This window comes from Lissotriton helveticus, chromosome 5_1, assembly GCF_964261635.1.
Source record: "Lissotriton helveticus chromosome 5_1, aLisHel1.1, whole genome shotgun sequence".
Classification (NCBI taxonomy): domain Eukaryota; kingdom Metazoa; phylum Chordata; class Amphibia; order Caudata; family Salamandridae; genus Lissotriton; species Lissotriton helveticus.
In genome coordinates, this window is record NC_136065.1 from 1,735,260,584 (window position 1) to 1,735,287,067 (window position 26,484).

General features: G+C 43.5%; 1 protein-coding gene across 3 annotated transcripts in view; it reads left to right on the forward strand.

Annotated features, from left to right (window-relative positions):
- The window catches only part of PLEKHM1 (pleckstrin homology and RUN domain containing M1), a 247,449-nt gene that overhangs the window by 105,540 nt on the left and 115,425 nt on the right, over positions 1-26,484 (forward strand). For all 3 annotated transcript variants that reach the window (XM_078645003.1, XM_078645004.1, XM_078645005.1), the window contains exons 2-4: positions 1,847-1,934; positions 10,161-10,408; positions 19,744-20,385. In XM_078645003.1, the coding sequence (XP_078501129.1) occupies positions 1,881-1,934; positions 10,161-10,408; positions 19,744-20,385 (944 nt within the window). In that variant the 5' untranslated portion in view covers positions 1,847-1,880. The remainder of the gene's footprint in view (positions 1-1,846; positions 1,935-10,160; positions 10,409-19,743; positions 20,386-26,484) is intronic.

Genomic DNA, 26,484 nt, shown 5'->3' on the forward strand with positions numbered 1-26,484 from the left:
CGACCTTCCGGCCACGTTCTTGATGAACTTCTCTTGTTGGTAGGGGATGGGAGGGTGGTGATGACGAGAGTAGACAGGATGGTTCCGCCTTCTGATGTGCGAAAAGATTGTTTGACTCAGTCATGAAGGGCATTTTTGGGCAGACTGTCACCAAGAAACGTGTTTGTTATGAGGTTTGGTGGCCGGCTATTGTTAGTGACATTGTGGATTGAGTGGAAAGCTGTACCGAATGCAAAGAGAGTGAGACGCGATTGAAGCTGGGTGCCCATTCTGAAGGTGGCAGTTTCATGGATCCTGGTAGTGCATTGTACAGTGTGTGCTTGAACTTCATTAGCCCTATGTCTAGTATTGGACGTATCAGAAGATTTGCTATGGTCATGGTTGACGTCCATTCCAGGTGGCTGGTGGTTAAATTCTTACAAGAGATTACCACACGTACAACGAAAGAAGCATTATGCGAAGGTTTAGAGAGGAGTTTTTCCGGTCGTACTCATCCATAACAATGGGACTCAACTGACCTCTAGTGAGATGAAAGACTTTTTGGTGTTGTTTGGTGTGAGACATTCACGTACCGCTGTATTAATCCCCATGTGAATGGAATTGTAGAGTGAGTGAACCGCATGATAAAGGGGGCTCTGCAGATGGCAGAGGCAAATCGATTGGATGTGGAGATCATGATTTCCGAATTGGTCTTATTGTACCATGGAAAATTATGCAACTGGTGAGGTACCCTTTTGCACAATGAGCGAGATGATAACTGGCTCCAAACTTTGCCCTTCATGAATGCAAGATTTGATTGAGGAGAAGGGCGCAGGATCTAGTGGTGTCTGTCAAGATAGCCGTGCAGGTCTTACAATGGTCTCAGGTGGTTCAGGATCAATCAGTGTCCTTCGGGATAGATTTGGAAACCAGAGGATTGTTTGTGGTGATCGGGTAAAAACTAATTGTGGAAATGTAAAAAGTAAAAATTAATTGTGGAAGAGGCAAAAAGACGTTTAATAGTTTTTGAGGCCCTTTTAACTTCAGGAGGTTCACAGGTGGCATGTTGTGCTGACTAATCATGAACATTGGAACTTGAGAAGATTGACCATGTATAGTGGTCAAGAGTGTGACGAGGATAGTGTTGACGGTGAAGGATGCAATGGCTTTATGCTCATGAAGGATAAAGAGGTAATACAGATGGATGGTAGTGGTTTGGAGCATGGTTGTTTTTCTGAGAATGGTGATGAGGGTGTCCATGTGCGTAGCGAGGCTGGCGCGGATGGTAGGTGTTGGAGTGGGGCTAGTAGAAATCCTAAGTCAAGAAGGCAACCTGCCTACCTTCTGGACTACCTTCAGTGACTTGCGCATGTGCACTAGACTAGTGTCATTCTGTTTTCTTCTCAACAATGTCTTCACAACTGTTTATACTGACCGCAGTTTTTCTGTTCTTAGCAGGCTACACTTTCCTGTTTTCAAAGAATGTATTTTCTAGTTATGTTGTGTAGTGCACTGCTTGCCACATTGAGCATTACTTACCATTCCTGTGGTTCTGGAAATGAGCTACAACATTGCTTCTGTATGTGTTAACGGAAGGGGATGTGTTGTAATGTATTTGTGGGGCTGGAGGGACATTTGTCTAATTATTCTCTCGAGGGTTCCAATGCTATTTGTGATGTTGTCAGTGTGGCATTCTTTTCACCTGCAGTTCCGGCTGAGAGAGCACCACGTCGAGAGTTGTTTCTTCATTATTTAAATACTCTTACGGAAAATATATACAGCGTGTGGAGTCTGTTACAACAATATGCTTGAACCATTAATGTTGCAAGTTTAGGACCGTGGCTAAGCATAGTGTTTCATCTTTTAGGTGTCGTGATTAAACTGCGAAGTGGAAGAGAGACATGCTGTCGACCCAAACGGCTGAAAATGTGTTGGACCCTAGACAAGTTAAACAGGTAAGGTAATGTCTGTGCACTCAGCCTTCAAATTATATGATGTAATAATGGCCATCCAACTATGTCTTACTGTATTCAATGTATGGAATATGTTGGCTGTAGATCAATGGAGGAAAAGTGGATAATAATGAATTACTAGTTCTACGACCTTGAAGAATCTAAGACTAACATTAGCATTTTTAAGTTTGTTTTTTAAAAACGATTAGTGACTTATAACAACACAGAAATGCTTCTTTTAAATAATGTGCCTTTACACTCTTTAATTTCTGTCACTGTGTGCACCGCAGGGTGAAGATCCAATCTCACATTTTAAGGGAAGCGGAAGTAGAGTGTGTAGCTGATCGAGCGGGTGTTACAGGCACTGAGTTTGTACTTTGCAGACTGGATGCCTGGACTAGGCATTTGTAATTTGTTGAACGGAAGTCAGATGCTAGCTGTAAATTTGTAATTGGTCGAGTGGATTTCAGGCATGGAGTATGTAATTGGCTGAGAAGATGCCAGCGATTTTCTGATTGGTTGAGCTGATGCTAATCAGAGTCAGTGAGTATGTAATTAGTTGAGCGGGTTCTAGGCAGAGGCAGCGTGTATGTAATTGGTTGTGAAGATGCAAAGCACCTGCAGTGAGTATGAAATTAGTTGAGAAAATGCAAGGCAGAGCCAGCAAGTTTCTCATTAATTGTGCTGACGCCAGGCAGTCACAGTCGGTATGTAATTGGTTGAGAAGATTCTCGGCAGAGGCAGTGTAAATGTAATTGGTCGATAAGATGCCTGGTTGATTCATTGAGTTAGTAATTGATTGCTCTTATGCTAGGCAGAGCTACGGTGACCAACCGTCCATAAATTTCACGGACAGTCAGTAATTTGGACCTCACGCCCGTTGTCCGTGAGGATCCCTTTTACGGATGCCTTTTGTCCGTAATTATGGCCAGTTACAGGGAGCAGCACTGCTCTCCTGTGAGAAACCTCAGCCTGCTGATGGGGCCGCCTCGCACTCATCCTCGAGCACAAGAGAAGCCCCGCCCCACCCTTTGTCATTTGGTATGCTGCTAATTGCCACATACAGAATGACAATGGGACAGTTAGAGCTGTCATAGCACTCGATGCTACTCACTTGGCCATGAGCTTGGCCCCCCCTCCCCACATCACATGGGTGTAACTAAAACCGAGGTATTTTATGTAGGACTGAAGCATAACCAGTGAGATGGAAAACTTTAGCCTTCTAAATGTTACATGAATGAACAGATGACAGCATGAACCAGCAGTCTGAGAATCGACGCTGGCTCCTGTCCAGAATGAGTCAGGTTTTATATATCAGAAGTGGCACAACCTAGTGCCATAGTGAATGGGAGCAATCGGAATGGCTCCTGAAACTACAGTGAGCACTAGGGCGAGCATTACAGTAATTTCACTGATGGCACATCTCACATACTTTTGATGCGGCACAGGTATGCCTCCAAGTGGCAATGGTGCCCCTCTGCCATGTTCTGTCCATAGAGCTCTGTGTGTGACTTTGCATCTCACACACAAATCAGGCTTGCCACAGGGGTGGCAACACCAAACACAGTTTATGCTAATGCTGGTCAATGGACATCCTATCCTTTCAAGAGATTGATCAGCGATGTCGAGCTTTAAGCCACATCTGTAAAATCATAACCTGTTGCCTGATTAATAGGACTCTGCCCTCCAGCCATCTGATTGAACACACCACTTGCAGCCCCCCAGCAGTTGCAAACAGTGATCTGCGTTATCAACGCATATATCTGACACAACACTTAATAGGGATGCATAATACCCACAATAGAGCGTTGTTGGAATTCTCGGTAACTCCCTGTGAAGAAATCACTGGAACAGAACATTCTAGAAATCCTTTACTCCATTAAAGACAAATATACGCTACAGCTACTGAATAGTAGAGGGGGTATTCACCTTCTTTATGCACAAACCATAACCACATGAATAATCAATCACAAAAATTGATAGAATCAGATAAAAAACGATATCAAATATTATATATAGAAAAATTGTACAATTTATTCAAAAGATAATACAATCATAAAACAATTTCTTTAAAAATAATTTTTACAGAACAATTTTTGTGCCGTTAGGACCAGTTAAAAATGTGACAATTCACATGAAGAACATTAAAAATAATTGTTACAAGGTTGTCGACGCAGCGTTTCGGTTTTATGATAAGACCTTCATCAGGACAAGGTTCTAGTTCAGAAAGAAACATACAATTAGAAACAGTTACTGATTTCAACTTTTTTGCAAAGTACATCAGTAGCACGATTTACAACATACAGTTAGAACGGTCAATAAGATTTCTGGCACCATCAAATCTTCTTTTCATTCATTAAACATGTGGTACTGGTATTGGAAGGGAATTTGTAATGAAATACTCTAGCTCGGCTAGCACTTAGATAGATAGAAAAACAACTAAAGAACACATCTTTATGAAATTCAGTGTGCCTTTTGTTGAACTAGTAATGTAAAGGGATAACTGAACCAAGTATGTCAATTAAGTCTTGGTAGGAAATGTCTGCTAGATTAATTTCCACAATTTATAGCTAGGGTACAGGCTGTAGTTACCTTTTGCTATCTGTAACATGTAGATTGTTCCAGGTTACCACCACATAGGTCAGTCATATGCTTAACATATTCCTCTGAATTGCAGCACTATTTTCTTCATGGATAGTGTGCGCATCTAAATTTTGAAAAAGGAATTAGTGAGGAACTTGCTATGTGGTCTCTTTGTAGGCTTAATTAATTTGTGCTACAAAATATCCTATTTACCTTCTTTAATTGGTAATGTTCTTTATGAATCAAGGGAGCCACCGATTTTGGTTAAATGATTTAAAAATAATTCTAGTAGAAACAACAAGGAAAAGAAAAAAGATCGATGCTTTTGTTAATACCACATACTATGTGTTTATTGATACAATGTTAAAGGTCCAGAGAAAAGATTTCACTTACCCACTAGTATGGGAAAATAGGCTAAAGAGTACAGCGCATGGCTGGATGCAATGATATCTGAGCCATTCATCAACCGCTTTAATTAATTAGCGTGACGCTTCTCAAGTTCTCCAAAAGCTGCGTTTTTAATTTGTCAAGCTCTACAAAGTAAATACATTTTTTGTTCCTTTAGTACGAGTGAAGAAAACAACTCTTTTGTTAAGCTGATTTAATAGTTTATACAATTCTACAAGAGAAAGGATTCGCTTCTTTCATCTAGAATTTACTATCGTAGCTCTAACTACGGTGATTAAACACTATTGTTTGGCCACTGCCTATTAATGATTTTATACTCTATTGGACCCTTTAATCGGGAGTTACCCTTCCAGACTTTTACCTTTTTAACAAAACGTTGTCGATACATAGCCTGAAACGCTGCGTCGACAACCTTGTAACAATTATTTTTAATGTTCTTCATGTGAATTGTCACATTTTTAACTGGTCCTATCGGCACAAAAATTGTTCTGTAAAAAGGATTTTTAAAGAAATTGTTTTATGATTGTATTATCTTTTGAATAAATTGTAAAATGTTTCTATATATATTATTTGATATCGCTTTTTATCTGATTCTATCCATTTTTGTGATTGATTATTCATGTGGTTATGGTTTGTGCATAAAGAAGGTGAATACCCCCTCTACTATTCAGTAGGTGTTCCTTTTTCCAACTTCTTGGATAGATAGGGACTTCCCTTTACTTTTTCTGGTTATTACTCCTTGTCCCTGATTGGATCTAAAAGGAAACCTCCCTGTCTTTTGAGAAATATACGCTACACAAATTCATAAAAACACTGTCATGGTTGGCCAAAAGAACACACTTCTTTCTTTTGGGACCGTGTTTATACAGTAAACAACTACATTCTGTACCCCGGTTTATAGGTAAAATCACTGTCTTGCAAATGCAGATTAGACACTTTCTGAATTCTCACAATTTTTCCAGGTTATGCAAACAAACCTTCACAAGCTGCTTATTTCTACACATAATCCTGGAAAACTTAACATTTATTTTCCTCAAGCAAGAACACACTTGTATACATTTTGTATGCGGGGAAAAAGAATGCTTGCACGTTTTCTTCTGTATTTTCTTCCCCATCCACAGAGGTTTTTTCCATCTCACAAAGACCCCTTTCCCTACACCACTTCTGGTGTTCCCTTTAACCTTCTCTATGGAAAATCATTTACTGCTGTTCTTCTCAAGAGTACACCTCTAACCATTTCCTTGAAGGAAAGTATCTGGAGACGAGTTGGTAACTACTCTCCAACATGTGTGTTTGTGTGTATTCACAAATCTCATGTCCATTTCTGCCATGCAATATCCCCTCTTCTATTATGGAGGGAGATTTACTCATAAGGAAAATTCCTTGTGAGTAAATCCATATGAGATCAGTATTAACTATTATGCATTAAAATGCTATGTTGCCAATGCAAAAAAAGTTGTTTTCAAATGCAAGTTCATTTTACACACACTTTCTGAATCAGAGCCCAAATCTTTCTATTATAGAAAGTTAACTAGTTTAACATGTTGACTTGATCTTCCATTCCCTCGGAGTATTTGTTATTTCTTGAATGTTATGTTTATGTATTTTTTTGTGCAACATAATAATGACTCTTGTACAGTTGAACTAACTCGCATCCATGTGTTTAAAATAGACTACAATATAGAGTTCTGAAATTCAGACTGAAGGAAGTGCACTTTTCTCACAGTGCCTGCCACTGGGTAAAAAAGGTGTTCAGAGTACATGATCATCCAGTCCTTGGCCTCTGTGCAGAGCACACTGAGAACATTAGTCCCTAGCCCAGTTGCAACTGTGATTCTATGCAAATGTGTGTGCAGCAGATAAACACTGGCTGAAGTATTGAGAATGAGTAAGTAAAAGAAAAGAAAATGCCCAGAGGTGACTGGGTGTGTTTTGTGTGTGAGCGTTGGTTGGGGCGGCGAAATGAAAGAGATGTGAGGAAGTGCATACTGGGGAGAGTGAAAAGGCAGTGCAGAGGAGGAAAGAGCTTAAGTGTAAGTTATACAGGTGGAGGATTTCAGGAAGATGTGAAGAAAAAAGGGCAGGTGTGTCTAAGGTAGACTGCAGAAAAAAGTGATATGAAGGGAAAGCGAGAGTGATTGAGATTGAATACCACTGTCCCTCCCACCGACCTCAGTAATATTTAACTCACATACTCATAATTTCAGAATTGCAACGTGTTCAATCTTATTTACAACAAAATTAATATTGTTACTCATTTATTGTATACAGTTAACATCTATTGACAAAGCCCACAGCCCTGGCTTGTTTTAGGTGTATATAAGTTGTTGTGTTAGATATCTGCATGCAATAACGGAAAGCACAAAGACGTAGCAAAACATCAGTCGCGCCGTGCACTGTGGGATCCCTAAATTTGTAGTTTCCTTGTTCAAGCTGCGCCATTAATGACATAGCGGTACAAAAGGGGGTGGTGATGGACGGAGCATCTGAACCAATCAAACACTCACACCCAGTCAACAGATCTGGGTTTAATCCATCACCGTTGTTTAGCCCACTCCGCCACCCCAGTTCAGACATGGCCATATGCAAATCAGTCTGACCCTGTGCCTCATGGGAACAGTCCAGCCCGAACTGCCAAGCCATGCCTTCCCTGGACCGGAAACAAGCTTCCTTGGACCGGTTTCTGGCATTTCAGCCGTAAACCCAGATCTTTTGACTGGGTGTGAGTGTTTGATTGGTTCAGATGCTCCGCCATCACCACCCCCTTTTGTACCGCTTTGTTCACCATAAATTGGCAGTGTATGCTCAGTCGTGAGTCCCTTGCTCACTTTGCCACTGGATTCAAGCAAGCCTGGCTGAAGACGGCTGTAATGCCAGAAACCGGTCCTAGGTAGCTTGTTTCCGGTCCAGGGAAGGCCTGGCTTGGCAGTTCGGGCTGGACTGATTCCCATGAGGCACAGGGTCAGACTGATTTGCATATGGCCATGTCTGAACTGGGGTGGCAGAGTGGGCTAAAGAACGATGATGGATTAAACCCAGATCTTTTGACTGGGTGTGAGTGTTTGATTGGGTCAGATGCTCCGTCCATCACCACCCCCTTTTGTACCGTTAATGACATAGGCCAAGTTGCTTTTAAACCTTCCTCCCCCCACTCCCACTATCGTACTTAAAGCTAGGGTGACCAACCGTCCGTAAATTTCACAGACTGTCTGTAATTTGGACCTCACATCCGTTGTCTGTGAGGATCTCTTTTACGGACGCCTTTTGTCCGTAATTATGCAGCAGCCCCATCCCGCCCATTGTCATTCTGTATGCGGCTAATTGCCACATACAGAATGACAATGGAGCAGTCTGGGCTGTTAAAGCATGTGGTGGTCTCCACCTGCCTCAGTGTACAGCAGGGCATTCTGTTAGGTTGATTAAAGGTAAAACGCCCATGCTGCAACTTGAGAAAAGTTTATATAAAAAGTCTGTAAAACAAGTTAAAAAGAAGGGGCTTTCACTGTCTCATGATTTAAAAATGACACATTTTCAATATTATATTCACCAAGCCATGGTTGCTGCTTTTTTATTTTAAGCAACAAACAACCATTAACAAAGCCAATAGTCCTGGCTTGTTGTTGGTGTAATGATACTTGCTGTATTATATATCTGGATGAAATGACAGAAACAACATAATACCAAACTGGCAGAACACTATGCTAAGCACAGATTTTTAGCCTGGTTGTTTTAAGCCACGCCCTTATTTACATCAAACACCCCCTTTGAAGAGACCCCCCAGTTTTTTTACCCCACTTAAAGCCCTGGAAACAACACCATGTCACAGTCACCTCACGGCCTGGCACTGTGCATCATGCATGACTCCTACGTTTTCAGATTGCCTATGTACAGGGGCATAGTGAACCCTATAATGTGTGTGTGATGTAACACACTCCACTCCAACACCCTGCCCTACATACTTGGGATGAGTAACACTATAAAAGAACTTAAATACACATGAGAGACGGTCTATGTGAAGATGAGGGGCACCATTGGAGGGTGGTAGCAAGGTTGGACTGGCCGAACAGGGCATCGGGTGTTTCCCTGGGAGGCTGGAAAGGGGGGCAATTTTGTTACTGGGGGCTGGCACAAGATTCATGTATATCCAATAGTTTTCAATCAACAATAAAAGCAGCCTCACTTATATTCAGGTGTGGTTCACCATTGTCTAGTGACTAATGTACCTGCTAGAGTGAGATGCGAGGTTTGAATCGTCTAAGGTAGCAAGCTGTGTGCATACTGAAAACTGTGAAGTGCATGATTGCCTCAACCAATATAAACTTATTTTGACTTGTACTTAAGTGGTTGTCTATTTATTTACTTATATACTATTGTGCTCCCTCACCTGACGTGTCTGTAAAACCTTTTGTCCAGAAGTTTTGTCCTGAATTTTGACCTCCTGTCCTGAATTTTTGTCCTGAATTTTGAACCTTTGTCCTGAATTTTTACACTCACTGTCCTGAATTTGCCCCCGTGCCAGTTGGGCACCCTAGGCAGAGCAGAGGCAATGAGTATATAGTTGGTTGAGCAAGTGGTAGGAAGAAGCAGCTAGTATGTAATTTGTTGAGACAATGCCAGACTGTGGCATTTAATTTCTAATTGTGCTAATGCTAGGCAGTGAGTTGTCGTCTTCTGGTTGCGTTGGCTCTGCTTCAGTTGATTAGAGCCTACTCCTGGTGCACAGTAGTTCCGTATGAAAACCTTATCCTTAGGATAAATATATACTGTATTTTCCCATGATATAGACAGGTCCGATGGCCTGTTTTGTATGCCTGAACGTTGGCAGCCAGTGGGACAACGGAATGTTTCCAGGCAATGCCTTTTATTTATCTGTTTTAAAACCAACACATAAATAAGAGGCAATGTCATTTACGATGCCAATAGCTCAAAACTCTCGCAAAGGCGAGAACTATTGCATTGCAAATGCTTGTTTTGCAGCCCTGCCTGTGGGACTTTTTAAGCACGGAAGGTGGACAGCGGTGTTACAGGAGATACGCAATCTTCTGTATGTGGAGTACCTGTTACTGAATGCTTTAGAAATTCAGCATCAATGCCCAAAAACAGATCAGCACTGAAAAGCGGTTTTGGAAGAATCGGCCTGTCTCAATTCTTTGCAAATGCATCCCGTCGTAAATGAAGCACAGTTGACATAGGTGGTACTTATGTTTTGGAAGTAAAAAGACTCATTTTTTCTTGCAGTGGATTAAGAAAAAACTATCGAGCTGCTTGAAGGCCCTGCAGATTCGGTATGTGACCTCTGATGCCGTGGTCACCAGCGATGACGGGGATGCGAACTCTCTTTGCAGTGCACTAGAAGCAGTGTTCATCCATGGGCTGAAAGCAAAGCATGTCAAGGCGGAGGCGGCAGCGCGAGGCAAGAGGCCGAGCGGGCGCTCCAGCCTACCTCAGCCCGTCTTCTGGACCCTCTTGAAATCCGTCACTCACCGGTAAGTGCCCTTTAGACTTGGTCTCCACGTTATGGGTCTGTTGAAATGTCAAAACAACGGGGCGCAATTTCACCACATCATGTGCATGACAAAAAAACTATAGCCCTCCTCCCCCTCCCCCGCCCCCCCTAAAATATGCAGTTAACGTGTTCAGATAAAAAGCTCATAACCTGGCTTTCTGGTTGTTTTCTTATATTGTGGTGTATAAAACTAGTGGAAAAGTGGAAATGGGTTGGTATTCAGAAGACGATAGCTTTTGTATGTAGTTGTTTTATTGCTGTAAATTGGCACTTTAAACAGCAACCGTCATTATCACCCTATTCAGCGGTACCAATTTTATTAACCTTTAGAGGGTGTAAAGCTGAGGTGTCTGCGTGATTTGAACATGTGATTATCAAGTTGCCCAAATATTTGAATAGCAGAAACACTAGCCTACTGCTCTTTTTTAAGGACTCTGTGTACTGTCTCAGTGTAAAAGCTGGTAAAATAGCTCAATGGGTTAATGCACCATCTGCGGAGAGCTGGAAAGGTAGCTTAGTGTGTAAGGCAGCCTTTGTTGAGATCATTGTCTAGCTGCTCTCCTAGTCCAATGTGGCACAAACTAGAATGATGCACTGTTGCCTCAGGAGCATTATTTTTAACCTTTAAAAGGGTGAACGTAGGAGTTGGCCCTGCAATGATTCAAACCTGTGGTCAGCAGTGTACACATAAATCTCAGCAAGAAGAACAATGTAAATATTTTACGGAAATTTCACTTGTTGAGCTTCAGAAACTGAATTCTGTTGGGTGTGGTCTAAAGCAGCTCTTGCTTTAGGCTGCACCTCAAGCAGCTCTTGCTTTAGAACGCACCTAACACAGCTCGTGCTTTAGAAACCCTGAACGAACTGACTCTGATCCCTGTCTACACCACCCCTAATTAATTAAGGAGGGTCGATAGGCAGGAAAGGAAGAATCCTGAACTTTAAGACCATATAGAAAACCTGCACAACAAGGGTTTTCCAGTTCTCGGTATTTGTAGATGTATTCAAATAATATCATTACAGAAAGCAAAAGGTGTTAATCAAGGGAATTAGCATAAACCAAATTCATAGTAAATGCATTAATGTATAATAAAGAAATTAAATAAGCTAAGCATATCCGTCAATCAATCAAATTAATAATAGTAAGGAGTAGATGCAGCAAAGGCCAATAGCATCTAATGTTCTCTAAGCATCAGAGTAAGGTCTAATAGGCACACATTATTTTATAATGTTCTGTGCAAAGAAACTCACAAATTCATAGCATGAAAGGAGTTGCCCCAGGAACCCATGCACACCAGCCTGGATACTGTAGTGCAATCCTTCTCAGCTGTGCACAAGTGATCAGTTTAAATACCATAATCTACAGGCAAAGACAGCCATTGAATCAATTATGCTAACCCATTGCCTTATGGTGTTTAAAGCCAAAATGTGAATGACACTTGTATAGACCAGTGGATGGAGAGGGCTGACTGAAATCCCCTTTATATGTAAGCATGTCTGTATTTTTATTATGATTTAAAAAACAAAAAACCATGAGGCTGGTGAGCCAACTGAATTGGTGTCTTGGCATGCCGAAACAAGGTTGCGGGGGTCTTACCAACTCTAAATGTATTAACCATCCTCCATACAATTAAGGATTTTATAAGTTTATCTCTGTAGTTTACAGTGCTGATAGTATCCGGTCTGATGCCCAACACATTTCAAGAGCGTATAATTGGTTCCAAAGGGTCTAAAGAAAAGCTATCATTAAATGCATTACACTTTAGAAATATTGGTTAGTGAATGCCAGTTTGTCAGTAGTAACCTGTTCTTCAATTTACTTACAAACTGCTACTGGGCATTCCTATTCATTTCCCTGCTCGCCCCTTTAACACAGAAAGTTGATCCCTTTAACACCCCAAATATTTTAGATGGGTGGGCTTGCCCAGGACTAGCGTCTAGAGCGTTAGCTCTACAGAGCATGCAACTGCCACATCTGCTTGTTCTATATTTTATTGATCTATCGGTCTGCTCTTTGACAAGTACCACTGCACTTTATGTAACACTACGAAGTGCAGTGGAAGCTTCCAATGGAAGCGACCCCACCCAAGGCCTTTTATCAGGAAATATCCAAATAAAGAATGTCTTATGGGCGTTCCAGTGAAGGCAAGTTCCATTTTGTGAGTTCAAGCTGAAAATATACAAACAACAAATCAAAGTCTCTGACCTATTGAAATTGTCATATGCTACTTAATTGCTTTTTTGGTTTAGTAATAGCTACTATGGAATTTTCCTCGTTAGTATGGGAGCAGCTCTTACAATCTAAACGTGTCACTGTTCCACAAGAAATGCCTATTGGGTTATGTGGAAAGAAAACATTTAAGCAGTTTGAAAGGGCAACAATTTATGTGTGAGGGCCATGTAGGAGCCGTGATTGTTTGGCTCACGTGTATCTGTTAACCAGTAAATATTTCTAATACATATGTTGTCCTTCGTATGCAAATGCATAAGTGGCATGAAGTGCAGATGCACTCTGCACCTCAGTCGTTTCCACATCCCTCCAATCTACACTGAATATAGGGTGAATTGCTCCTTGCGTGAACTGTTTATGCTATGCATTTGAGCGAATGGGGCAGTTTAGACACTCCTCTAGGTTCTATGAATTAGGATATTGTAATTTATTCAAAGTTTTATATAGCGCGAACAAGATCCTTACAGATATCAGAGCGCTTCACAAAGATAGGGTAGGGGCAGTAGGAATGAACAAAGATAATGGGAGCAGTATAATAGTCACTAACATGGTAGGAAAATAATAATATACATAAGACATATCAATATACAATCAGGTAAACAAGTAATGTAAGGCGGCACAAATCATTGATCCCAATAAAGAGGTGTTCAGGTACACCTTGGGTGTGTGGATGGCTTATACCAATGATTTAGTATAGAGAGAGCACTAAGTGAGGGCATCGGGAGAGTGGATCAGTAGACCAACGTGTATCATATATTGGTCGGTAGTAAGAGAGTAGCGTAGTAGTGTCCCCATCAAGTAGAAGTATAGTGCCAAAGGACAAGGTGAACAGTGATGCAAAGCAATGCAGAGTCTCAGATTCAGCACCTATGAGGATCAGGAGATCTTGGCCAGAAGGATGGTTTTCACCTCTTTCTTGAAGAGTGCAGTGGAGGAGATAAGCCTTGTTTCTGGAGGGAGCGCATTCCAGATCCTGGGTGCCATTCCTGAGAAGGAGCGCTTGTATGTTTTCTCTTTCCGGAATCTACGAGGTTTCAGGAGTAGATTTTTTGCGCTTCTATTGGATCTCGAACCTCCTGATATAGACAACTTTTGAGCGAGGTAGTTGGGTGCATTGTGGTGCACGGCCGCATGAGTCATAACTGCAATTTTTAGCTGTATTCTGGCTTCAAAAGGCAGCCATTTTAGAGACTTTAAGTCTGGGGATATATGCGAATGCTTTCTTGAGCCAGTAATGAGCCTCGCGGCAGCGTTCAGAGAGGCTCTTAGGGGTGCTGTTGTGGATAGCGGGAGTCCGCTGAGGGCCACAATTCCGTAGTCTATTCGAGGGATGACTAAAGCTTGTACAGCAGTTTGGAAGTCTTCGGCAGGGAGGAAGGGTTTAATTTTCCTCAGAGTGTTGATTTGGAAATTAGCTGCTTTTGTGGCTTTGCTAACGTGCTGCTGCATGTTGAGCTTGGCGTCGAGTGTGATGCCTAGGGATTTCGCCGAATCTACGATGGTAGGTTGGACATTGAGTGCTGTTAGGTTATTGAGCCACGTTTGGGTGGTGGATATTTTCGCCGGGGGTGAGATGAGTAGGAACTCAGTTTTCAGAGCATTTAGTTTGAGGTGATTATCGGCCAGCCAAGATTGAGTGTTAATAAGCGTGGAATTCAGATGTTTGATATCTTCCGGGGATTGTAGCTTTAGGTAAAGTTGTGTGTCATCGGCGTACATATGGAATTGGACATTGGAAGCTTGGAGCAAGGTGGCGAGCGGTTCCATGACGAGGTTGAACAGTGTGGGGGAGAGGGAGGATCCTTGTGGAACACCTAGATCTGCAGGCACAGGTGTAGATAGCACATTGTCGATCTTGAACTTCTGAGACCTGTTGTGAAGGAAGGACGAGAACCATTTGAGAACAGTTTCCGAAAGACCCATTCTAGTGCTTAGCAGCTCCAGCAAGTTCTCATGTTTGACCGTGTCGAATGCTGATGAGAGGTCAAGAAGGATGAGGAGGCAGGACTCATTGCGATCAAGAATTTGGAGGGCGTCATCAATTATGTGTGTCATAGCTGTTTCCGTGCTGTGTTTCGCTCGGAAGCCTGATTGATGAGGGTTGAGGAGGTCAAATTGGTCAATGTGTTTTGTTAGATGGAGTTGGACACATTTCTCCAGCAGTTTGGCCAGGGTGGGGATATTGGTGATGGGCCGGTAATTGTTTAGGTCAGACGGATCAGCTGTAGGTTTCTTGAGTATAGGCGTGACTTGCCCCACCTTGAGGGAGTCTGGAATGAGGCCTTGTTGCAGGGAGCTGTTGATGATTTTGGTCCAGAGAGGGAGGAGCAAGGGGATGAAGTCTTTTACAGCATTAGCAGGTAGAGGGTCTGTGAGGTGATTAGAGGGCTTCAAGGTGCAGAGCAGTTTGTGTATTGCTTCTTCCGAGTAGGTATCGAAGTACAGCCAAGATGCATTGTTTTTAGGTTGAGTGTTAGCCATTCTGGTGTGGTTGGGGAATCGGCTTACATCCATGATGAGGTCATTTCTTATGTTGTCAGTCTTTTGCTTAAAGAAAGCAGAGAAGGCTTCACAGTGTGGGGTGTCGCTTGTTGTGCTGTTTGGTTGTAAGGGTTGTGTCTTTGTTTGGGTCTTGATTAGTTCGAACAGCTTTCTTGGCCTGTTTTTTGCTTGGTCCAACTGGCGGCTAAAGAAGTCTGACTTTGTGCGCTTTATTTTCCTGAAGTAGGCATTTCTCTTGTTCTTAAGCCTTTTGAGGTGCAGTGCTGAAGGGTCCGATCTCCAGGTGCGCTCTGCCATTCGCATAGTACGCCTGTCGTCATTGAGTCTATCATCATACCAGGGGTTAGAAATTTTGGTGGAGACTCTTCAGTTGCAGTGGGGCGACTTCATTGACTATTGTATTCATAGAGTCAAGGTAGTGGTCGGTCAGTGAATGAACATCCGAGGCACCTGAAGGGGGAAGGAGGAGATTGCCGATGTGGGGAGGCAGGGTAGAGGGGTTAAGATTCTTCAAGTCTCTTTTCCATGTTTTGGATTTGATTGGTTGAGCCGGGTTAGGTTTAACTTTTACATTGATAAAGAAGGTGATAATGTGGTGATCTGACCAGTCGCAGGGTAGAATCGCCTCCAGTTGAGTAGAGTTCTCTTTGGCAATGATGAGATCGAGTATCGCGCCTTTGTCGTGTGTTGGCCTATCGCATATTTGGGTGAGGTCAAGCGCATTAAGGAAAGTTTTGAGACTATTCACCACTGTGTCTTTCTGATCGCTCCAGTGGAGATTGAAGTCACCCAGGTAGACTTGGGTGGTCTGCCGACCGGCATTGGAAGTGATCAAGTCCATGAGTTGTTGGGCGAATATGAGATTGTCACCAGGCGGGTGATAGATGAGATGTAGAGCACAAACTTGTTTGCCCTCGCTGGTGATGTCGAGGCAGAGGAGTTCACAGGAGGAAAGGGAGGAGGAGGTGACTTTAGTAACGGAGAGGTTGCTCCTAGAAATGCATGCAATTCCCCCGCCCGTCTTGCCAGGAGACCTGTCCAGCCTAATGATGTGATAATTGGGGGGACTAGTATATCCATAATTGGGTTAGAGGCTTCAGTAAGCCACGTTTCCGTTAGAATGGCTAGGTCCAGATCCATAGCTGAGACGAGATCAGCGATGTCAGAGGAGTGTCTCTGGGCCGATCTGCAGTTGAGTAGGATGCATTTGAGTTTGGGAGAGAGAAGGGTGGTCGAGCTTTCTAGTGTGAGGGGAACTTTTCTGAGGTTGTTAGGGACGGAACCTCTGTTGTTGAGTGTTGGGAGCCTCAGAGGGTTAGTAAGAATTGTGGGTATGGGGATGTGTGTGTTAGATAAGCGTTTTACCGGACCTGGGCCATAAGAGCGTAGGAGAGAGCATAGGTCGCGGTCCGACAATGGGTTGAGGACACGACGGGGGCGGTGGGAGTTATTGCGAACGGGGATAGTCTGCCAGCGTGGGTGTCGTTGGAGGCGGGGGTATGTAGGGAGGGTGCGTCGTTTGTGGGGTAGAGGGATGGTGGGAGGTAGACTGGGCTGTGAGGAGAGAAGGTCTTTGATTGCGTGGACATCTTTTTTGATTTGTAGAATATCCTCTTTGACTTGTTGGAGGGTGGATAAAGTCAGGTCAGGAGGTGCAAAGGGGATGGGGTTGGTGATGAGAGCCATTGGTGAATGGTTGAGTAGTGAGCTGGAAAGCGGGCAGGGTATCGAGGGGGGGGGATGAACTAGCGTTGTTGGAAGGTTCTGCGGTGCTAATGAGTGGAATGGCATTCAAAGTGTGGGCGTGTTTGTGGGCGAGGGGTGTGGGTGAAGTAGGTGAAGTAGGCGGTGGGTGGGGGGCATAGGTAGTGACGTTAGTGGGAGAAGGTGCCGGAGAGTAGAAGAGTGAGTGAAGGCTGAAGACCGTGGGGGAGACAGGAGGGTAGTGAGGGCTGAGAATAGGAGGTGGGAGAGAGGGGGATGCTAAGGTAAGGGAGGCGGTGTGTTCTGTATCTTTTGTTGGGAGGGTGAGAGTGTCGTGGGTGGGAGTGGGGAGGGAGCTGGGGAGGGAGAGGTGTCCGCCGTGGGGGGGATGGGAGGGGGGGTGGATAAACTCCGAATGGTGGTGTGTTCAGATGGTGGCGTGTTGTGGGTGAGAGTTTTTGTGTCAGGTGTGACAGGTGTGAAAGACTCGTGAGTGGGAGTGAGGAGGGAGCTGGGGAGGGAGAGGGGTCTGCCGTGGGGGGGATGGGATGGGGGGGTGGATAAACTTCGAGCGGTGGTGTGTTCAGATGGTGGCGTGTTGTGGGTGGGAGTTGTTATGTCAGGGGGGAGGGGGATGGAGGGGGTATGAGTGGGGATAAGAGGGGTCATGTAAGAGGGGCGGCTAGTATATGAGGTGGAGAGATTTGTGTCTGTCCTTGGGGAGTGTGGGGCGTTAACAGCAGGTGGGCCATTTACCGGGGTGCTGGGGGTAGAGGTGTTGTAGGTGGGGGCTGCGACGTCAGGGGTGATAGTGCTGGTGGAGTTCTGGGTGGGGGTCCGCATCTTGGAAAGGTGCTCTTTGAACTTGGGGAACAGGTTGTCTAATAGTTCCAGGCTCTTGTCCGTGGATTGAATTAGGACAATCCCATTATTGTAGATAGTAATGGTAGTCCTGCCAGGGAAGAGGTGGGAAGGTGTGATAGAGAGAGTTAGGCCATGAGTTGTTTTCCTGGTGGTGGAGACGGTGAGTAGGGATAGGAACGCTTTTCTCCATTGGGCTCTGCGTGAGGTGTGGAAGATGATATCCGTATTCAGGGCTCCATTGCTCGGTGAGAAGTAGGTGTCGGCAAAGGGTGTTTCAGGGTGTGACCTCAGGAAGTTATGTTTAAAGCGTTTAGTGGCTTTTTTGGTGAGTGTGGAAGGGTAGTTAATTCTAAAAGTGTGCTTGCCGTTAAGCTCCATTTCAGAAAGGCTGTGGTGTTGGGTGTAGGAGATAGGACGACGATAAGGACGGTCAGCCAATAGTTACAGGGCAAAGGAATGACACTAGTGAGTGACCAAAAGTATGAGCGGTAGAAGTCAGTGCAATCCAAGAACAACCAGTGCGTAGATGCAGCTTACCTAATGTAACCTATATGCGAGGTAGCAGTCAGCTTATACCATGTACAAAATGTTAGAGGTAGAACCGGTTAGGAGGAATCAAGTTTACACATCAGAATGTCCGAGGTAACAGCAGTGTAGTCTAGGTGTAGAAAGTGGCTGGGTGCAGCTTACATGACTGAACGAAGTGAATGAGGTAGTAATAATCAGTGCAAGATCGTGAAGTAGCTTACATCGGAGAACCAACAAATAAATGAGGTAGCGAATAGTGAATGATAGGGATAAGGGTGAGGTAGGTGCCGCTTACCGCATATACAGTACAAAAATAGGGCTAAGTTACTAATGAATTACTGAGTCCAGTATATGTACAATCAAATTAATGCAGTAACAAATAAGCCATTCGAAATATGAGGTAGCAGTGCAATGTCGGTGAGTAAAAGTGAGGATGGGTGTATATTACATAAGATGTAGGATACCAAAAGTAAGGTAATACTGCAGTAAAAGGCAGATACTTAAGCACATCAAGAGCACCAGGTTATATAAAGTGTAAAATCCAATAGTAATAAAATACCGCAGTAAAATACAGACACATAAGAACACAAAGATTTAAATACAGAGCTATGTGGAGTCTTTGGTACCGATAGCAAATAATAGTCTTTGGTACCGATAGAAAATAATAGTCCGAAGGACTAGTCCATGATGGCCGCCAAAGAGAGCAGAGTAGTTTAAAAATGGCCACCAGGTAGGGAGGATGAAGTCATTAGTCCTCTTTTAGTTGTTGCTGTTTTGATAGCAGGGCAGAGCAGTTTCACATTCAATTCCGGCTGGTTCAGGGTCCTGCATACCAAGGGGAGTCTTATCTTAGATTTGTTATCTAAAAAGGAGCTGCTGAGGGGCCTCGTGTGTTCAGGCGGGGATTGAGTGTTCAGTTTATGGCCCCGGCCATTTTGAAGGAGAGAGGTTTTTACAAAATGAGTCAATAAGGAAATCGAGTGGAGCAGAATAAGTAACAAATCCAGCACAAAGACCCAATAACCCCAGCAATAGCCGGTAAATTTGCATTATACATAAACTGGTTTACCTCAATGCTACTCTGTCATGAAAAGAAGGGAGGAACAGTGGAAACCTGTTCAAATTACTTACAGGCCCCCGGGGTAGAATATTTATGAGCAAAATGGGAACATTTGAAAGTGTTTCTGCTCTCAATCTATATTGATGCAAGAATACATGCAAGATTATTTGTGTCTATTTTTTGTCCTTCTCCATTTAAAACCATGTGTTTTACATATGTAACTTTCATGCACTTAAAAGAATAAAGTCTTTTAGCCTGGTGTGCATCCAGTATTGTGTTCTCTGAAAGCCTTATTCTAGTTGGAGGCCAGCGCCATGCTGAGCTACAACATTGTACTCCTGTTTGCAGACATGATTCAGTGCTATATTCACTAAGACTGTGTTCTTTACCCGTCTTCTAAACCCGTGTTTCTCTTTATCCGAAACAGCGATGTAATTACTGAACTGGAACATTTGAACTTCATCAACACCGATGTGGGTCGTTGCCGCGCCTGGCTGAGGCTGGCATTGAACGAGTGCCTGATGGAGTGTTACTTGATATTACTACTGCGCGAGCGGTCAAAACTAGCTGAGTTTTACCAACCAGTAGCCCTGTTGCTTGACGCTGAAGAGGTTGAAGTTATCCTGAGCTATGTGCAGGGTTTGACCTCTCTGTCGTTTGAACTGTCTTATAAATCAGCAGTTTTGAATGAGTGGACTCTTACTCCATTGTCCTTGGCTGGCTTGTGCCCTTCGCCAGAGCTACAAATGGAGCCTATAATCACCTCCACCTCGCAGACACTAAGAAAGAAATCTTGGGACTCACTGTCTCAGTCATCAGGATCAGATGAGACAGACATACATCACACAGCGTTAATACCTCACAGGCACAATGAGCGGAGTAGTAAATGTGGCTCTTCGACACTCAGCCTCGACACCAATGGGTCATCCCAGCTCTCTTCCAGCTTTGGCTCCGATGGTCCTTCGATCCACTGTGATTCCAAGAGTCCCGACAAATCCGAAGAGCTCCTGTCATGTGACTCCGATCTGGGAACTGGCAACACAGAAGAGTCTTACACGGCTTTGCAAGAGTGAGTATTTTTAGATGATCATCGTATTAAAAGTAAATGAATTGGTATGTAAGCTGTGTTCTACAGCCATGGTATTTTTGCTAAGGTACTTTCCTGAAAGCCTTCACATCACTGAAAGCGGAGGTATTTCACATAGTGCTATATCGGATCAGTGGAGAGCCACATTTACTGAAGTAGCCTGTTGCAGAGAAGTTGCGGTCACACGCCCTCTAGTGTCAGTTGAAGACAAGTCCTTTCTCCCTGGGGACAGAAGATTTGTTTCTTGGATTTCATTTCACCTAATGCTTGGATACAGACTTACAAGAGCTGGAAAAAGAGTGGCAGTGGTCAGCAGCAGCAGGCAGAATCTAGCCAAATGCTAGCCACATCGTATAAGCATGCATGAATGATGATGGTGGGGCACTAGTCAGAAGAAACCAGTAGCATTTTCAATCCTTTGTTTATTCCTTCCCAAATTCTGTATCAGCCCATTCAGAAAAAGAAGATCCCAGAAACTGTATAGGAGTACACGTTTTTTAATTGTTTACTATTGGAAATTACAAGGTTGCTCTTTGTACTATTTGGCATTGTTATGGCAGTGGAGGATAACATCCTAAATTGAGGATATATGCACTCTAATTGCAGGATCTGGCTCTTCCAAAATGCTTGGTCAGATTTCTATATCTTGACTTATTTGGCAATATAATGTTCGAGGCATATGAGCTGCAGATAACACACTATGCATAGATCGCCATCTTGTGTTGGGCCCGGATGTTTGCAGTTTGTTATTGTCCTGGAAAAGTCTTTGGAAGTCACAAGATAGGTGACTCCTCCTTTGGACAATAGTGCGCATGGGCTCCTCCTTAATAATATCCATCTCCATATTCTTCCTCTCCTCATCTGTGAGCCCCAGTAAGGCACTCTCCCGACGGAATTCCTTTATATCGGTGCAGGACCGAGTCGTTTGTGAACTAAGAACAATAGCAACTTTCCCCACATTTTAAGTGAAACTGTTGACTTCAGTGCAGTGATTGCAGCACAAGAGTAGCAATTGTCCCCCTTAGTAGCAACTTCCACAACAACTGTAGCTCAACATATCTTACCCTGTGAGAGCATCCTAAAGTAGTGTCACATTATAGATATTACCTCTCGTGCGTCCAGTGTTGTCAGTGGTCCCCTCTGAGATGAGGGATGGGGAGCTCTACCCTGTTGCAGCCCCATTTGTTCTCTCATCCAGTTAGTTTTACTCCGGGAAAGGTAGCACTTTCTTGGCCAGTAAGTTCTGTAAACCTACCACTGTCCAGGCGTTTTCCCTGACACAAAGGATCCTCTCCCGAGGGACCACTGGGGCCAGGTCTCGCCCCAGCGCCTGTAGTGTCTTTTTTTTAACTGGGCCCCAACTTGCTGCTTCTGCACCAGCCTCCAACCGTTCTGGCCAATCCCAGGCTTCCTCTGGAGAATTGAAGATCCAGGCTTTACCATCGTAGAGCACCGAGCAACATCATGTATGTTTCCTCTCGGTCCTGCTGTTTATGTGTCTTGTCCCTGTGGTTGAAGATGCTGGCAATAATCGTCTTCCTTGTGCCCCAGGTCTTGGCCGTGTTACAGGCTCCACTGAGAAGAATTTGGACAGTTTCTTTGACTGTAGTACTTTTAGGATAAAGTCCCTCCACCCTCTCAGGGACCCCCACCATCCGAATGTTGCTGCATCTGGATTGGCCCTCTCTGTCCTCCATTCTTGCCTGTATCATCACACTTTCTTTTTGCTGTTGGGCCACCTTGGCTTGAGGCTTCGATGACTTGTCTTTAGACTGGTCCAGGGTCTTCTCCGCTTATGTGGTTTGTAGTTTCTCTATGCTGTTACGTGGTCTTGGAATGTTTCTGCATTTTTGGCCACTGAGATTCTATAGTGGGAGGTTGGAGGAGAAGCGGGATGACATCTGATGGGAGTGGTTGTTTAAGCTGTCTTCTCACAAATAAATCTATTTGGTAACTCGCGCTACATCTAGAAGTATTACTTCATGATTGGTGACGAGCGGGAAACCGGAGGAAGACAGTGTTCACCCCTTGGAAACAAGGAAACCTGCAGGTACCTTGTTTTAAAAGATTTTTGTGCATGAATGCACCAGCGGCTGTTTTCATATTGTTTGTGCGTTGATTGCACCTGCGGGAGAACCAGCGGGTTGCGAGAGAACGCCAACGTGTGTTTGTGGTGAAGTGTTTCTACTTTGAAGGACCCTATTTTGCTTTTCAGTGTTTTGTTTGCACCCGCGGCTGGTAATATGCCTATGTGTTTTGATTGCACCAGCGGCAGTTTAGTGTTTACTGGAACCATTGTGAACCTTTGGTTCTGCCTTTCGTGCTGTTTTGGGCAAAATTTTCGTGTGTCGAGCTGCCAAGCATCAATTGTCGTTAATTTCTTTAAAGAATTTAAATGGAAACACCTACACCTAATTTTCATTATTCCATTTCGTCATTTAGCTTTTACACCGACGCAGAGATTCCATCTTTGCCTGTGTTCATAGGGGAGTCTTATGACGCTCTGCGTGCCGCTAAGCATTGTGGAACCGTCGTGACGTCATACGCACGGCGCCCATCTTAGGTGAGTTGACTCATGAACGGCGCTTTGTTAGAGCAGACCCAAGTTTTCTCCTACCTTGGTATCACTCTGGCCTCGAAACTCGATTGGAAACCCCACACTAACCAGCTGGTTACTAAACATGCACAACTAGCAGGCGCCCTGATTAAGGAGCTTCACTGCTCTTCAACAAAACCTACTGCCCCAGCGCTGAAAATTTATGGCACTAAAATCAGCGTGTCCGTTCTTTATGGGGCAGAGTTGTGGGGTGTTTAGTAATTTAGCATCTATAACGAGCTCTCAAAACAAGTTTTTGAGGGGTATAACCGGCCTTCCATTATCAACCCCGTTATTTGCCCCTCTTTTATGATCTGGGTTGCCAACGCTTAGAGGAAGTGGCCCGATACAGACCTGTGGCATACTGGAGGAGACTGTGGGTCACCCCGGAGCTCTCCCAGTATGCTCGGGCATTTCTCGAAGTCAGAGATTCTGATAGCGCCCGCAGAATCTCTTGGATGAGTGAGGCAAGGGCGGTTTATACCGCCATGAGCTTGAGTTCACTGTGGGAGGACCCTATTGCCAATCACTTTCCGCCTAGGAAGGTTTTTAGAGAGATATATTGGTCAATGGTCTCCTTGAGAAGGTTTAGGATTTGTACTAGTCCTTCACTCTCAAGGGACTACTTGGAGTTAAAACACGAGGCTGCTTATGAGGACTACTGGGATTTTATTACGCTTCTCGGGGACAGGAAGCGGTACCACCAATTTAGGGTGGGTACACTTCCCGTAAATTACTTTACAGCTAAATGGCATGCCAATATTAACCCAAGTTGTCCATTCTGTCCTTCCCATCTTGAAAGCATAGCACACATCCTGTTCGTTTGCCCAGAGTACAAGCATCCTAGGTATACGTGGCTGAAGCCTATTTGTTTGCAGTTGGCCATCACCACAGGCTCTGAGGCACTAAGGATTTTGAAAGCTAACTGCTCTGAACCTATAGCTGTCGCCAAATTTTTACATTGGATGTGGGCAATTTGTGCGCGTAAATTAAGCTTTAAATAAGAATCTGTCTTTTTAACAAATGTTTTTTATTTATTTACAGTAGTTATTAAATTACTCTGTGATGCTAAATGTATTTTTGCCCTGGAATTGTTGTTTTATGCTTCTATAGCTAGGTTTTTAATTAGGTTTTTAAACTAAATTATTTTTAATGGATGGACTAGCTTATTGACCAGATCTCCTCCTGAGCTACATTGTCATTGTTATGAAATTTTGAATACTTACGTTCCCCTTTTTCTTTTTAATATGTATGTCTTTTATGATACACAAATCGAAAAAAATACTTTATGAATGAATGAGTTGACTTTGCCGATTTCAAGCGTCTTCAAGCAACGATTCAAGGTGGATATTTCCAACGTCTCGTTTCATATCTGCCTTTCAAAACGTCTCCATGCGACACTATTATCGGTGACTCGCACACTTGTTTTTTACATTTATTTCAAGTAAGCTTATTATTACTACCTCTTTACTTGGGAGTTAGTTAGTGTTTACTATGACTCATTCATCTAATTGAACCTTATGGTTCAGACTGGTTACTTATTTTCACATAATTCTGCCACTGTTTTTTTTACAGTAAAAATTGTTAACAAATACATTACCATGTCTAACATCCTGGTACCACCACATTTTTAACCAGTCGCTGGTGAACTTAAAATGGAATGGGAATTATGGTATTCCATGTTCTTAGCTTATGTTGAAGTCTTGGAAGAGGATGACTTCCCTCCTAAGAGGAAACTTGCTCTTTTAAAACACTGTTTAGATAGTGCAGGTCTGAAGGAATTTGCAAATTTACCACCCATTGATGGTACTGGAGACACCAATGATTTCGAGGTGGCTATTAAACAATTGAGTACTAGGTTTGGAAGGAAAATTAATATTGTAATGGAGAGATTTAAGTTTTATTCACGTGCACAAAAAGAAGATGAATCTATTGAAGATTTTGTCTCTGCCTTACGTACACTAGCTGGTACGTGTGCATTTGAGACTATCAGTTATGAACAAGTATTAAGAGAGCAGATTATGATGAAAACCAAAAGTAAGAAAATTCAAGAGACCATGTGGACCCCGGATTGGTGGCCGCAGGATCTTGGCCCAGTGCCTGAACCTAAGCAGTACGTGAAAACCCTAGGGGTGCGCCTAGATCGTGAGCTCTCCCTTAAGCAGCATGGCAATTTTGTGGTGGGCTCCTGCTTTCACGTCATCGGTCTTTTGCGGAAAGTCTATCCCCTGCTGCCTGATTTCACCAGAAAAACCTTGGTGCAGGCCCTGATACCTAGTCGTTTTGACTACTGTAACGGGCTCCTGCTTTCAGCTAATGATGGAGTATTAGCTAAACTCCAGGTGGTGCAAAACACGGCAGCTAGGCTGGTGTTAAACGCCCCTTTAAGATCGCCGTCAATACCCCTCCTGGATAAATTACACTGGCTCTCAGTCCTAAATAGGGTAAAGTTCAAAATCTGCTGCTTATTTCATAAGAGCCTAAATAGATTAGGGCCATCATACTGGACAGGTAAATTTATACCATACAACCCTGTTTGGTCTCTTAGGTCCAGCAGCCAGCTTCTCCTGAGAGTGCCACCTGTAAGGAAGGTCAGACAGGGTGGCAAGGCTTTGTCCGTTGTCGGGCCTACTTTATGGAACAAGCTCCCTCTGGCGCTCAGGTAATGCTCAGAACATCTGAGCTTTAGGAAACAACTCAAAACGTTTTTGTTTCAGTACTAATCTACTTCCTTACTGACTGTTTTCGACTGTGCTTCTGGTGGGGGTTTTTTTGGGCGCAGAGATACTCCTCCGGGAGTTGATTCGAGCGCGTTATAAACCTGCAAATAAATAAATATGATTAGGCACAGAATCCTCTTTAAGTGCTGTAGTTAATATCGCTAAAGGTATTGAGCACTCGGAGAAGTTTTTCAGTTAAATTAGAAGTCAAGTGGCAAGCCCAGGTGTTTAGTGTCTCTATGCTGTTACGTGGTCTTGAAATGTTCCTGCATTCTTGGCCACGGAGATTCTATAATGGGAGCTTGGAGGCGAAGCGGGATGACATCTGATGGGAGTGGTTGTTTAAGCTGTCTTCTCACAAATAAATCTACTTGGTAACTCACTCTACGTCTAGAAGTATTACATCACGGTTCTCTCATTGACCTTCTTGAGGTCTGCACGCAGCAAGGTGACCTCCGTGGTCACAATGTCAACCTTTGACTCCAGCTGCAGCAAGTATACATGCCCTAATGCCATGTATACTTTTAAATAACAAGAGAAAACCATATGTCCATGTGAACTGGGAATGTAAGTATTAGCTTCCAGCAAGTATTCCCATGGAACTCATGTATAGAAATAATGTACTGCCGTCACAGACAGTTTCAAAGTAAGGAACAGTTAATATTCTGTTTGAGAGTTATAAAAACCTTTCAATTAGGTAGTCTGATCCAATTTTTTAGCAAGTACTCACTTCAGCCGAACTGAGCTGATTTATTCATTTCCATT